This window comes from Oncorhynchus masou, chromosome 3 (assembly GCF_036934945.1).
Source record: "Oncorhynchus masou masou isolate Uvic2021 chromosome 3, UVic_Omas_1.1, whole genome shotgun sequence".
NCBI lineage: Eukaryota > Metazoa > Chordata > Actinopteri > Salmoniformes > Salmonidae > Oncorhynchus > Oncorhynchus masou.
Genome location: NC_088214.1, coordinates 16,392,194 through 16,407,573, shown reverse-complemented (window position 1 = coordinate 16,407,573; position 15,380 = coordinate 16,392,194). Strand labels below are relative to the sequence as shown.

The following is a 15,380-nucleotide window of genomic DNA, read 5'->3' as shown; positions in this document are numbered from 1 at the left end:
GGCAGGGCTTGAAAACTATTACGGACCACAAAGGGAAACCCAGACGCGTGCTGCCCAGTGACGCAAGCCTACCAGACGAGCTAAATACCTTTTATGCGCGCTTCGAGGCAAGCAACACTGAAGCATGAACGAGAGTACCAGCTGTTCTGGATGACTGTGTGATAACGCTCTCGGTAGCTGATGTGAGCAAGTGTAACAGTATAACTTTAGACCGTCCCCTCGCCCATACCCAGGCGCAAATCAGGGACCCTCTGCACACATCAACAACTGACACCCAAGAAGCATTGTTACCCATCGCTCCACAAAAGCTGCAGCCCTTGCAGAGTAAGGGGAACTACTACTTCAAGGTCTCAGAGCAAGTGACGTCACCGATTGAAACGCTATTTAGCGTGAACTGCTAACTAAGCTAGCCGTTTCACATCCGTTACACAAGACCTTTAAACAGGTCAACATTCACAAAGCCGCGGGGCCAGACAGATTACCAGAACATGTACTCAAAACATGCGCGGACCAACTAGCAAGTATCTTCACTGACATTTTCAACCTCTCCCTGACCAAGTTTGTAATACCTACTTGTTTCAAGCAGACCACCATAGTCCCTTTTCCCAATGAAGCGAAGGTAACCTGCCTAAATGATTACTGCCCCGTAGCACTCACGTCGGTAGCCACGAAGTGCTTTGAAAGGCTGGTCATGGCTCACATCAACAGCATCCTCGCAGATACCCACTCCAATTTACATACAGTCCCAACAGATCCACAGATGATGCAATCTCAATCGCACTCCACACTGCGCTTTCCCACCTGGACAAAAGGAACACCTATGTGAGAATACTGTTCATTGACTACAGCTCAGCGTTCAACACCATAGTGCCCATGAAGCTCATCACTTGGCTAAGGACCCTGGAACTAAACACCTCCCTCTGCAACTGGATCCTGGACTTCCTGACGGGCTGCCCCCAGGAGATAAGGGTAGGCAACAACACGTCTGCCATGCTGATCCTCAACACTAGGGCCCCTCAGGGGTGTGTACCTAGTCCTCTTCTGTACTCCCTGTTCACCCACGACTGTGTGGCCAAACACGACTCGAACGCCATCATTAAGATTGCTGACGACACAATAGTGGTAGGCCTGATCACCGACAATGATGAGGCAGCCAGGACAACAACCTTTCCCTCAATGGGAGCAAGACAAAGGAGCTGATCGTAGACTACATCAACAGGGCTGTAGTGGAGCGGGTCGAGAATTTCAAGTTCCTTGGTGTCCACATCATCAACTATCTATCATGGTCCAAACACACCAAGATAGTTGTGAAGAATGCTAAGCGTCACGTCAGGCTCATCACCTGGCCAATGCCATCCCCAGGGTGAAGCATGGTGGTGGCAGCATTGGGCTCCCGAGTGGGGCAGAGGTCTAAGGCGCATCTCAGTGCAAAAGGTGTCATTACAGTTCCTGGTTCGAATCCAGGCTGAATCACATCTGGGTGTGATTGGGAGTCCCATAGGGCAGTGCACAATTAGCCAAGTGTCGTGTGGGTTTAGCCGGGTAGGCCATGGTTGTAAATAAGAATTTACTGTTAATTGACTTGCCTAGTTAATAAAACAATAGAATCATGCTGTGGGGATGTTTTTCAGCAGCAGGGACTGGGAGTCTAGTCAGGATTGAGGGAAAGATGAACAGAGCAAAGTACAGAGATCCTTGATGAAAACCTGCTCAGGACTTCAGACTAGAGTGAAGGTTCACCTTCCAACAAGACAACGACCCTAAGCACATAGCCAAGACAACACAGGAGTGGGTTCAGGACAAGTCTCTGAATGAGCCAGAGCCAGATCCAGAGCCCGGACTTCAACCCAATTAAACATCTCTGGAAATAGCTGTGCAGCAATGGTCCCCATCCAACCTGACAGAGCTTGAGAGGATCTGCAGAGAAGAATGGGAGAAACTCTCCAAATACAGGTGTGCCAAGCTTGTCGCATCATACCCAAGAAGACTCAAGGCTGTAATTGTTGCCAAAGGTGCTTCAACAAAGTCTGATGTGATTTTGAAGTTTTTAATTTTAAATACATTTTTAAAAACGTCAAAAAAAACAAAACAGTTTTTACTTTGTCATTATGAGTTATTGTGTGTAGATTGATGAGGGGGAAAAAAACTATCACTACATTTTTGAATAAGGCTGTATATAACGTATATAAAAACGTAGAAAAAGTGAAGGGGTCTGAGTACTTTCCGAATGCACTGTACCTGGACCCTTCTTTGCGAGGCATTGGAAAACCTCCCTGGTCTTTGTGGTTGAATCTGTGTTAAATATGTCTCAGAATGTTTCTATATTTATTTTAGAAGATGCAACAATTATTCATGAAGCAAACATTGGATGACTTGGTGAAGGTGTGGTAAAGAGAGGCTGTCTGTTTTCCTCTCTTCATCCATGGTGCTCGTTCAATATAGCATTAGGAGAGTCCTGTGAACATCAACCAGTGAAGGCTGCTGAGGGGAGGACATCTCATAATAATGGCTGGAACGGAGCAAATGGAATGGCATCAAACACAAGGAAACCACGCGTTTGATGTATTTGATACCATTCCAACTATACCGCTCTAGCCGTTACCATGAGCCTGTCCTCCCAAATTAAGGTACCACCAACCTCCTGTGACCTCAACAGTCCAAAACGTGTCATTCTGAACAGCACCATCTTCCTAATTGATAACTTTGACATATTTGCATATTATGAAATCTGACGGGAAACAGCATCACCCCTGAAACCTCCATTAAGTCTGAAGAAATGTTTAAAGATTTTTTTCAGTCAAGCAAGTTCCTATTATGTGTAGAAGCTGTTATTGACTAAATGTAATATTAATCATAAATACATAGAACACGTTGTTGTTCCATGTACAATAGATTTAGGAGGAGTGTTTGTGGTGGTAGATTGGGTGTGGGTGGTAGTCATTAGGTGGTAGTCATTGATAATGATGGATCTTCGTCATCCTAGCGAATACAAATGTAGTCCACTCCAGATCAGCTAAACTTTCACATTTGCAAAATAAGGATATACAGCCCCAACACAACACTCACTGTTCTTGTTGCAAATACATGACTATTGTCTCACATGAATCAACACAGCCCTGGATCAACAGTGACAAAGTACCTAGCACAGTGACTACCTGGGTGAACTTGACCAGCAGGGTTCAGGGACAAGGTAGACTACTGTCTCATATGAATCAGCACAGCCCTGATCAACAGTGACAAAGTACCTAGCACAGTGACTACCTGGGTGAACTTGACCAGCAGGGTTCAGGGACAAGGTAGACTATTGTCTCATATGAATCAGCACAGCCCTGATCAACAGTGACAAAGTACCTAGCACAGTGACTACCTGGGTGAACTTGACCAGCAGGGTTCAGGGACAAGGTAGAACGCCAGCTGCAGCTGCAGTCCTAACGACAGCACGACCAGGGTTTCAGACCAGGGCCCCAGGTACTCTGGGAGTGAAGACTTGTTTTTAAAAACATGTTTCGCCTCATTTCGTAGGCTACCCTGACCTTAGGTATACCATAGCGAAGGCTGGTTCAAGAGCAATGCGTCGTCTTTTTTGCTGGCGATTTTATATCATTACATTTTATATGTATTTACTGTTGTTGAAAAAAACGAACAGATTGCTTGTTTTTCGTATAAAAAATTAGAATGATTAATTGTCCTGGTTTTATGGTGAGAACATAATGCAATTTACAGTAGGCCTAGCCACTAACGTTATATCAGTGCGAACGCTATGTATATATTTTTGATTTTATTTAACCTTTATTTTTTTAACAAGGCAAGTCAGTTAACTTCAACATTTCCATATTGAAGCCATGCAATTACTTAGAATAATGTGGACTGCAAACAGGTTCAAGTTAACATATTTAACAAAGATGGGATAGGTCTACATTTTGTTATTTTGTTTCTGTAAGCTGTTTAACAAACTATAACTTAATAGTTTGATTCCAAGGCAATATATAAAATACCGTAAATACACAACTTGAAGCAACCACCTATTTAGCCATGGAGCACGTTCGACACACCCACAACTTGTTTATTCATCAAAACCAGTATTGTGAAGTCATTAAACATACTTTAAAGTCCAATTTTAGTTGTTTTTTGGGGTAGCTGTACTTAACTTTAATATTAATATTTTTGACAAATTTTACTCTACTACATTCCTAAAGAAAATAATGAACTTTTTACTTCATACATTTTCCCTGACACCAAAAATTACTTTGGGTTGAATGCTTGACAGGACAGGAACATTTTCCAATTCACGCACTTGTCAAGAGAACATCCCTGGTCATCCCTACACAAGAACCATTTTCTGCACGTTTACAAGATCTTTATGGTTCTTCGACTGTCAGGTGTTGTTGCCATGACAACCCATATTGTGAGGTTTTTTATGCTCTTGAGACAGACAGACAGACAGACGGCAACGGCGAAACAAAAAGATTGGTTTAACCTTCTGCCAGACTTCTAGCTAAATAAGGTAACAACATGCGAGCTCACTGAATGATTATATCAACATTTTCTTTATAGAATGATTTGCAATCACATGAACTTCAGCCAGCAAGCTCAGTATTAGTTTGTCAACTCTAGTCTGTGGTGTTGTTGTTAATGCTGTTGTAGTAAACTGCTTTGGCAAACTGGCCATATGAATTATTTCGTGTATCTGAAGCTCCAAACTGAAAGTCTGATATGGAGGAGACTGCTACGACGGAGGAAGCCGTGGAGTTAAAAGCCTCTAGCGAGGCCATCGCCTTTCTGTCCAGCATACGTGAGTTAAGTAGAGCTAGCTGAGTGTTGTCACCTGCACTCTCAAGTTCCTCTTTCATCGTAGCACTGCTATAGCTGTAGCTTGTTTTCAGTGTGTGTGTGTGTGTGTGTGTGAATGTGTGTGTTTAGGGGCTGCGGAGATGCAGCGGTGTCTGTTTGAAGACTCTCTGGTGACAGTGTCCGAGGGGGGCAGAGAGCTGGGAGAGTTTAAGGTGACTGTGGAGAGGACCATTTGCAGGGAGCAGCCTTGCCTGCTGCTGCATGCACACAGCCATGGAGCTATTGACAACACTCCCTGTGGTACAGCCATCACTGGTAAGACAGGGGGAGGAAGAGGGAGGGAGGAGATAGGGAAAGGGAGGCAGGACACAGAGGGGTGGGAAAGTGTGAGATGGGGATAGTGTGAGTGTTGGTCTTTCTCAGTCTGTGATTACTATCTCTGTCTCTGTTTCCAAACAGCCTACCTTTCTTTGAACCTGGAGACCCTGGAGCAAAACCACCACGAGTACGTCAAGGTAAAACTGCCTGAAACCGGTCTACACTGGCTAGACCCATCTAGACCATTTTACAAAACCGTATGAGACTAAAATCTAAAACTCTACAATATAACATTCCCACCAATTCTCTGCTAACCTAACGTGGCAGGCGTAGGAATCAGCCTGAGCAGAGTTCACACTTCAGTTTTTAATGGAAAACAATACAGTATCCCTGAAAACCAGACGTTAGCATTTTCTGGCGACTCCACATAGGCTAATTCTCTGCACTCAGCTTCAGGACCACCGATTGGACAAGAAGTGTCACATGGTCCAGCATGATGGACAGCTGGTGGTGAACAAAATCACCACTGTTGGAGAGGTGAGAGAGAAAAGGGGGAGGAGGTGAATGTATGTGTGAGGTAGGAGGGCAGAGTGTGTGTTTTCCATTGTGCTCTTTGAGAAGGATTTCTATCTGATATTTCTAACCTGTTGTGTGTGTGTGGGTGGGTGTGTGTAGGAGATTAGGAGGCAGACCTTGTCGTACCCTCTGTCCTCTGTGAAGGGGTTAGTGTCCGAGGGCTCTAACCTGCTGCTGCTGAGGGTATTCGCTCTGAGGAAGAATGTCCCGGAAAACATGACCTTCCTCTCCTTCGACCAGGACACACACATATCCACCTCCACATATGTGAGTGTGTCCGTGCATGTGTGTGTGTGAGCCTACTTATACAGTAGAAATGAGTGTCTTCTTTTTGGAAAGTGTGCATGAGTTTGTTTACAGTACTATAGTGAACTAATGACCACAGTTTTTGGTTAATGAGTGGTCTATTTGTGGTCAGAAGGAGCTGGGGTGCAGGCAGCAGACGGTGGGAGAGGAGGTGGTGGAGGTGTTTGGGGTGGAGAGGACGGTCGACTCGGTGGAGGACATCCCAGCCATGTGGCACTGCTACTTCCTGCCTGACGGGTAAGATGACATCACTTCCACCAGACCAACGAGATACAGGGCACCACCCCAAAGATGGTGGATAAATGAAAATAGTTCACTCAGGCCATTTACTATTGAAAAGAATTGTCAGTTCCTGTCTACTTAGGGGAGTGGCTCTCCCATAGACTCCAATGTGATAGCAGCTGGGTCTGGTCTATTTAGTTCATTGACTTCCATTGAAACACAAAAAAAGAGGGAATGGGTTGTGTTGCTTCCTCTTCTGTCTCTGACCTCCTCTCTCATCACTTTCTACTTGTGTGATGTCATATCCTGCACCTGTATAGGCATCTGGCTAGCCGAGTGCAGGTGGGCTCTCCTGTGACCATGAGGCTCTTGCTACTCCCGCTCCAAACACACACAGGTAAATAAACACCAAAACACACATATGCACACATACCAACACAGTATTAGGAGTGTTCCCCTATTTAAATATAATTATTTTTATATTTAAATTGCAACTTTTTTTTATTTATTGCAACAATAATAACACATAATAATACACATCAATACAGGGACATTCCTGTGAATACAATGAAAAAATTAAATAATATAAAACCAGGGCGATTTAAAAAATAATAATAATTCAGGACATAATTTATATGTGACAAGGCAATGAGACATTAACAGACATTCAGATACATGACTTTTAATAATTGCATTTTGTCAAAATTGAATCTTTTGTGCAAGAAATCATTGTTCCCCTATTTACATGTGTTTGTGTATCTGTGTTGTGTCTCAGAGGTGAGGGATGATAAGCCTGTGTTTGAGAAGAGGTCTCTGGTCTGGGAGGAGGACATGCAGATGCACTCCATGTTCCTGGACAGAAAGGTGACATTAGTATTTTCTTACCCCTTATCCCTCACCCCTACTCTCACCCTAGCCCAGCGTTTCCCAGACACGGTCCTGGGGACCCCAAGGGGTGCACATTTAGTTTCCCCCCGTAACACTACACAGCTGATTCAAATTAACTCAGCACCAAGCTTTGATTATTTGAATCAGCTGTGTAGTGCTAGGGCAAAAATCAAAATATGCACCCCTTGGGGTCACCAGGACTGAGCTAGGGAAACACTGCCCAAGCCCCTTATTCTTACACCACTGACCCCTAAGTTTCCAACGTGACCTGACGTGTGTGTGTGTGTGTGTAACAGGAGGAGTTGAAGGCGGAGCATGCCTCGTACCTGCGGCAGCACCCGGAGCTCCGCACTATGATGGCTGACTTCCTGCAGTTTTTGTTACTACGGAAACCGAGCGACGTATTTGTGTTTGCCCGCGAATACTTCTCCCCATTCGCCTCCCTCCAACCCCCGGGGAGCACCTTCAACACCTCCTCACCCTGAGGATGCGTCTCAACAGTATAAATAGCTTCCTCTCCACTGATCTGAGACACGTATGGGATAGGTGAAAGCACTGTGATGTAGGCTTGCCGTGCCTACTAGAGATTTGAATTCACTTGTCCAATTATTTTATGTCAGTTCAGATGGAGGAAAGGGAATGAAGAGAAGAAGCCTCTTTTGAGATTCAGCCCAGTTTTCTTTAATAGGTTCTGTCTTTCATCTTTTTTTCTTTTTTTTTGCCCCTTTTTCTCCCCAATTGGTAGTTGCAGTCTTGTCCCATCTCTGCAACACCTGTACAGACTCGGGAGAGGCGAATGTCGAGAGCCATGTGTCCTCCGAAACACAACCCCGCAAAGCCGTACTGCTTCTTGACACAATGCCCGCTTAACCTGGAAGCCAGCCGCACCAATGTGTCGGTGGAAACCACGTACACCTGGCGACCGCGTCAACATACATGTGCCCGACCCGCCACAGGAGTCACTAAAGTGTGATGGTGACGCGATTGTGCACAGCTTCACGGGTCTCCCGGTCGCAGCCAGGAATCGAACCAGGATCTGTAGTGACACAGCTAGCACTGCAATGCAAAGCCTTAGACCGCTGGGAGGCCCTCCGTCTTTCATCTCTTGAGGGACAACTGAACTATTTATTGGTGGATTTTGCAATAAGGCAGAGCAGTGGTTATGAAGGAAATAAGATGAGGAAAGGGAGCACTTGTAAATTATTGGCACATAGATAAGGAATTCCAGGAGCTCATTTTCAGCTGTGTGTGTGTGTGTGTGTTATTTTAAATTTCAATAAAGCGTAATGTTTTCGTGGCGCATTATAATGACATACTGATACTCCAATCTTCAAACCGAAAGAAAACAGGACAGCCCGTCCAAGGAGTGAGGTGGCAGCGATATTTCGCCCCCCCCAAAATATATAGCCTACATACGGTATATTGCGACAGTTGTGTGAATAGGCTCTGCGGTTTTCTTATTAAGTATGTTCTGTCAGTGTCTCGTCTACTGACTACGTGGTGGTTAGTACATTTGTAGAAATCGAACCAAGGTGAGTTTTGTCCGCTCTTTTAAAACATTATTTTATGTCGCTTCTCATGACAACAGTCAACGGCTGTATTACTGTTTGATTAAACATGCTGTAAACATTCTTTGCGAATTACGATGTTTGTCACTAAAAGTACAGACAGAGAGGAAGAGGCGAAGCGAGAGGTTTCACTCGACAATATATGTTCAAGATAATCCCAATGCGTTTTTAGAGGTTTATTTTGGGCCTAAATATGCCGCCTGCCTTACCGACTTTGGGACAACGACTCACATTTTTAGTGCGGAAATTAGTATTTCGTCATTATATAAATATCTCACAGACACGGTACTTTCCAAGTCTGCGCTTTCCCGGTGCGGTGTTTGTTGCTTATGTCAACATGAAATGTTGCTGCTTTGTTTCTCTGAGAAAGTGGCGGTTGGTGCAGTTTAAGATGAAGGAGGACGAATTTTTTTTTTAATGAGCAAGGCCTTATTTATATTGCAGCATATTGGATGACAGTCAATCATATTCCATTCACCCAGCTCAATGTAAGGATAGGTTTGGGCTACTACATAATACTCAAATGTTCCCTATACTCATCATGAATTTGCTACAACCTAGCCTATGAATGAAAGTTTACACCCTAGGTCGAAAGAAATGTAAGTAATCAAGGTGACAGACATTGACACATTCAATACCGCTTTGCACAATCTTGCCTGCATCTAGCTGAACTATGGTGTAATCAGTCCAACAGCTGCAAACAAGTTTCTGTTGGACAAATTCAGGTATGTTTTCCCCATTTTGTTTCAACAGAATCGGCGGACTGAATACACCCCTGATCATACACAAACACAGTTCACTTTCATAACAGTCACATATAAACATCATGATCCCTTTGATTGATGGATAATTCCTTCTTGCATTTACGCACTCTCCTCCTCTACCCTTTTCCCTTTGCTTGTGGACTTTAGTGCACAACACATCAGCTGTCTGACAAGACGAAAAAACCTTTCCAACCCAAACCTTCATATTGTAACCGCTACATACAGCCTATATTGTTGTCACCATATAAGCTAACTTCAAGTCAACAGAGCTAATACAACTAACGCGTTAGTACATCCGCTACAATCATGCAGTACAGTGTACAGTTAATAAGAAGTTTAGCAGTCACACCGGCGGGCCCAGGTGGCAATAAAAACCAAAAGCTTACCTTGACTTGGAAGAGTTGCAGTGTTGGATAGCCATAGCTAGCTAGGTAGCATAGCATCCCTCTCTGTTTGAGCCGGGTGTTTGAGTAGGCTAAACTAGATATCTGCCTTTACAAAGTAAAAGTTAAAAATATATATAATCTGTGGACTGTGCAGGTTTATCGTCCTGTCATTCAGAAGAGGGTACCTACTTGTCATAGTCCTACAGCCAGTGCTTAATTTGAGTCGGAACCTGCCGGAACAGGATCTGGCACCTCTCAGTTTTGGACTGTTTTGTTCCGGAACCCATTTGCCAGGATCCGGTACCTTTCTTGGCATGACCTTTTTTCTCTCACAGTTTTCTTTTATTAGAATTCTATACATTGCAATCAGAGTTAATTCAAATAGCCTCCTCTGTATTTTTCCAGCCCTCTAAAAGGTTAATGGGAAAACATGCCTGATATTCTACATTAAGAATTGATTAGAGTTGGGCCAGCCCAGGTTTATGGTTTGCGCAACATTGTAGCGCCTATAGACCAATGCATGGCCATTGTTGTGGTGAGAGAGAGAAGTGCGCCTGTATCTCTCACAGAACTAGAATGACATTCACTTTCTATGATCTCGCTCCCTCTCTCTGCTCTGATAGACATGAGTTAATTGAGTCAATTGGAGGTGTACCTGTGGATTTATTTCAAGGCCAACCTTCAAACTCAGTGCCTCTTTGCTTAACATCATAGGAAAATAAATAGAAATCAGCCAAGACCTCAGAAAGAAAATTGTAGACCTCCATATGTCTGGTTCATCCTTGGGAGCAATTTCCAAATGCCTGAAGGTACCACGTCCATCTGTACAAACAATAGTACACAAGTGTAAACACCATGGGACCACGCAGCCGTCATACCGCTCAGGAAGGAGACCTGTTCTGTCTCCTAGAGATGAACGTACTTTGGTTTGAAAAGTGCAAATCAATCCCAGAACAACAGCAAAGGACCCTGTGAGGATACTGGAGGAAACAGGTACAAAAGTATCTATATCCACAGTAAAACGAGTCCTATATCAACATAACCTGAAAGACCACTCAGCAAGGAAGAAGCCACTGCCATAAAAAAGCCAGACTACGGTTTCCAACTGCACATGGGGACAAAGATCGTACTTTTTGGAGAAATGTCCTCTGGTCTGATGAAATGCTTGGACCTTTAAATTAGGGCTATTTCCTGGGAATTGTCTCGGTATTATGTGCCTGATTTTTTGCCCACCGAAATGTGTTTTGTTATTCTTATGAATTGGCTGATGTATTTTATAAATTTGGTGATTTACATGTTACTTTTAAAGTCTTGGACATTTCATAAGTGTGAAGTTGAAAGAGAAGAGAAAGTTTGAAAGTTTGGTTTTATTCTTACGATAGAGGTAAGGCAGAACGTTGTTTGAGTAGGGGCTATATTTGACTGTAAGGGATTCAGGTCTGAATAGTTCAAACTTTTATGATTCGTGATAGTTTCTGATTATTGTTTTTTAATTTTTTTATTGTTTAGGTAACACCAGTGAATTTGAGCAGGAAGTTAATGTATTCTAACATTGTAATCTGTTTCCATTACATAGAACAAAAGCAGATTGACTGAAGGTGCTTTTCCTTAAGGGAACTATACCGTCATCTCTCATGGCGGACCTTGTAGATCTGCTGCCATAAGGTTTGGGTTTTCTGTTTAACAGAAGTACTGAGCATCAGTGTATTGCATTAGATTTTTCCAATTCAGGAGCTCAAACTTTTTGAGAATGTAACAGTGAAGATGGCTATGGGGCTTCCTATCAAGCACTTTGAGAGATTGTTTGCAGACAGACTGAATGGGTTTTAATGTTGTAAAGCAGGCTTGGGCAAAATCAGTCAAGTAATATGTTAATTAGGGGAATTTCATAAATTTGAAGTACAGTATTGTATCCAAGGGTAGCGCATGTTCAATTAAGTACATATAACCATTGAGGAAGTTTAAAACTAATGATTTGAGGGAGTACAACAGAATTATCATTATTATTAGGTTTTGTTTGTAGTCAACGTTTGGGTTTCTGAATCGGTGTAGTATATTGAAATGCTGACCAAGTGGTTGTGGGTTTTTTTCTGGAAAAAGGAGTGCTTCATTGTCTCTCTTTGGAGTGAGATAGAGGCATATTTCCACCAAATTGAAAAGGCCGGGAAATGTTTTGTTTGTTTTTAACCTAGGGGTTGCCCTTTGGTTTGAGGAGATTTCCCTTTTTCCTAGAGCCACGATATCTTAAAGGGGTACACACACACGTGGAATTTTAGAAGTTTTATTTTCTGAGTTTTAATTAAGCACGTGAATTCTTTTTATCAGGGAGTGTTCTGGGAACCTGGGATACAACATGTTGAAAATGTTTGACGTTTTGTCACACCCTGACCATAGTTTGCTTTGTATGTTTATATGTTTTGTTTGGTCAGGGTGTGATCTGAGTGGGCATTCTATGTTGTGTGTCTAGTTTGTCTGTTTCTGTGTTTGGCCTGATATGGTTCTCAATCAGAGGAACGTGTTAGTCATTGTCTCTGATTGGGAACCATATTTAGGTAGCCTGTTTGGTGTTGGGTTTTGGTGGGTGATTGTCCTTATGTCCTTTTTTCTGTCGTGTGTTACTTAGCACCAGTGTTAGGCTGTTTCGGTTTTCGTATTACGTTTTTGTATTTGATTCATGTTCACTTTGTTTTCATTAAACATGGATCTCAATAGCCACGCCACATTTTGGTCTGACTCTCCTTTGCCTATAGAAAACTGTGACACGTTTTAAATTTATTTTGTCTAATATAGTAAGAAACACTTCTTTGAAGGGGTGGTATGACTTTTGAATTCTATCATGGCTTTCCTTTGTGGTCTGATCAGCCTTATGGGAGGGCCATTTGGATAATGAATTTAAGGTCATTTGTGATACTGATTTTAAGGTCTTTTGTGTAAGTGATCATTATGATGGAGTTTATAGTTCTTTGACATATTTGTAATTTGAACCAATAAGAAAAGGGCATAGCCTTTGAATAAGGGTAGACTTCCTTAAGTCTCTCTTTCTATGGCCACAAGGGTACAATAATCTTTCTTTGTGGAGGGTTTTACAGTAGTGATTTTGATCTGATTATGTTATTTGAAACATTTTATATTTTTACCAGTAGTATTTTTTATACAATACTCTCATGAAGAATTATGGGTTAAAAATGGGGCGAAGGTGGGTTTATAAAAAACTGTCATAAGGTTATTTTGAAACTCCCACTATTTTGGCTTAAGTAATGTTTAGTAATCAAGCAAAGTGTTATTTTCCCTTAGGTAGTCAGCTGTTGTTGTATGCAGTGTAATACATTTTACACAACAAGTCTGTGAAAATGATATAATAGTATTATTATAGGTTGTTGTTGAATAAGGTTATAAAGTTAGCAAGAATAAGTTTTAATAATGGTAGACTCTATGTTAAGTATTTAGGACATATTCTAAGCCAACAGGACAGGGATATATGACATCTGTGGGGATTCAGAATCATTGAGAGCATCGAGATAAACTTTATCAACGAGGTAATAATCTTAGAGACTACTACCATAGACATGTTATTTTTCTAAAAATCCATTAATGCAGACAGGGAGACAGTGAGAAATTTAGTCAATATTCGGAAACAGAACCTATATTTGATACTGACTGTTATAAGAAAGAGCGACAGACAGATAGAAGGAAGGGCAGACGGAGAAGCCCTCCCCCGCACTGCTGTGACCTTGATGGTTTGGGAGTAGCATGAGGAGAGAGGATAGAAGGGCAGACGGAGAAGCCCCCCCCCCCCCACTGCTGAGATCTTGATGATTTGGGAGTAGCATGAGGAGAGAGGATAGAAGGGCAGACGGAGAAGCCCTCCCCCACACTGCTGAGACCTTGATGGTTTGGGAGTAGCATGAGGAGAGAGGATAGAAGGGCAGACGGAGAAGCCCTCCCCCACACTGCTGAGACCTTGATGGTTTGGGAGTAGCATGAGGAGAGAGGATAGAAGGGCAGACAGAGAAGCCCTCCCCCACACTGCTGAGACCTTGATGGTTTGGGAGTAGCATGAGGAGAGAGGATAGAAGGACAGACGGAGAAGCCCTCCCCCACACTGCTGAGACCTTGATGGTTTGGGAGTAGCATGAGGAGAGAGGATAGAAGGGCAGACGGAGAAGCCCTCCCCCACACTGCTGAGACCTTGATGGTTTGGGAGTAGCATGAGGAGAGAGGATAGAAGGGCAGACGGAGAAGCCCTCCCCACACTGCTGAGACCTTGATGGTTTGGGAGTAGCATGAGGAGAGAGGATAGAAGGACAGACGGAGAAGCCCTCCCCCACACTGCTGAGACCTTGATGGTTTGGGAGTAGCATGAGGAGAGAGGATAGAAGGGCAGACGGAGAAGCCCTCCCCCGCACTGCTGTGACCTTGATGGTTTGGGAGTAGCATGAGGAGAGAGGATAGAAGTGATACAGAATGGGTATATAACAGTTACTGAGTGGAGACCAGCATAGTTAAATTATAAACAGGATTAGATGGCAGAGTGTAAGGCTCTGGGGAAAATGGGGGACAGAAATAATACCGTGACTGACAGAAAAGAGAGAATAAGAATAAAAGGGGATGTCACGTTCTGACCTTAGTTCTTTTGTTATGTCTTTGTTTTAGTATGGTCAGGGCATGAGTTGGGGGGTTCTCTATGTTCCTTTTTCTATGTGGTGTTTTTGTGTTTGGCCTGGTATGGTTCTCAATCAAAGGCAGGTGTCGTTAGTTGTCTCTGATTGAGAATCATACTTAGGTAGCCTTTTCCCACCTGTGTGGTGGGTGATTGTTTTCTGTTGAGTCTTTGTATCTGCACCAGACAGAACTGTTTTGTTCGTTCACATTGTTGTTTTTGTTCAGTGTTCATTTACTTAAATTAAAAAGACGGACACTTACCACGCTGCGCATTGGTCCTCCGATCCTTCCTACTCTGATCCTTCCTACTAGGAGGAAGACAACCGTTACAGGGGAAGAGAATTTGGTTTGCTTAGCTTTAGGATATTAATTCACGAAGAGACTGTTAGCTCCATCGGTTTTAAAAATATGAAAAGTTAGGAGGGGAGGCAGGTATTTTGGTTTTTATTTTAAGTGGATGGTTAGTAAATTCACTAGGAAGAGATATGATGATTAGGTTGAAAGCAGTTACCCTAACTAAAAGGGGAATGAAAGCTTAGTTGGTTTCAGGAACTAAGGTGTTAGACACTGAACCATTGCCCAGAAATGATTCTGCACAACAGGCCGAAAAAGTAGCTTTGACTAGAGCCTGCGAAATAAGAAAGGAGAGAAAGGTTACTATTTACATAGACACCACACATGCATTTAAAACCATACAATGCAGCACAGATAAATCTTAATGAAGATAAGACACTTGACAGAGAATTGTTACAGGATAGCCAAGAACGAACGCCCCAGGAAAAATTGGACATGTGGAAAATGAAAGGGGCAATCCTACAAGATAATGTCAGACACAAGAATAATTTACTAATCTTAACTAAGTAACTGTTTAGATATACAAAAATATTGACACATTTGGG

General features: G+C 42.9%; 1 protein-coding gene across 3 annotated transcripts; it reads left to right on the top strand.

Annotated features, from left to right (window-relative positions):
• The first annotated feature begins 4,388 nt into the window (after positions 1-4,388).
• catip (ciliogenesis associated TTC17 interacting protein) lies at positions 4,389-12,538 on the top strand. Of its 3 annotated transcripts, none has more exons than XM_064932681.1 (10): positions 4,391-4,504; positions 4,694-4,792; positions 4,921-5,106; positions 5,251-5,306; positions 5,560-5,646; positions 5,785-5,952; positions 6,107-6,228; positions 6,534-6,610; positions 6,989-7,077; positions 7,398-12,538. In XM_064932681.1, exons 2-10 carry the CDS (start codon positions 4,714-4,716, stop codon positions 7,584-7,586), a joined length of 1,053 nt encoding a protein of 350 aa, XP_064788753.1. In that variant the 5' UTR covers positions 4,391-4,504; positions 4,694-4,713; the 3' UTR covers positions 7,587-12,538. The 3 variants fall into 3 exon arrangements, with proteins under 3 accessions (XP_064788763.1, XP_064788753.1, XP_064788744.1); XM_064932672.1 differs by having other exon boundaries at positions 4,393-4,504; positions 6,104-6,228; XM_064932691.1 differs by lacking the exon at positions 5,560-5,646 and having other exon boundaries at positions 4,389-4,504; positions 6,104-6,228.
• The last annotated feature ends 2,842 nt before the right edge of the window (positions 12,539-15,380 follow it).

Excerpts from the sequence above, each read along its gene's own strand:
- catip (XM_064932672.1), top strand. The coding sequence starts at position 4,714 with ATGGAGGAGACTGCTACGACGGAGGAAGCCGTGGAGTTAAAAGCCTCT. Across the intron at positions 5,307-5,559 it reads ACCACCACGAGTACGTCAAG|CTTCAGGACCACCGATTGGA; the intron begins GTAAAACTGCCT and ends CTCTGCACTCAG. Across the intron at positions 5,647-5,784 it reads AAATCACCACTGTTGGAGAG|GAGATTAGGAGGCAGACCTT; the intron begins GTGAGAGAGAAA and ends GGGTGTGTGTAG.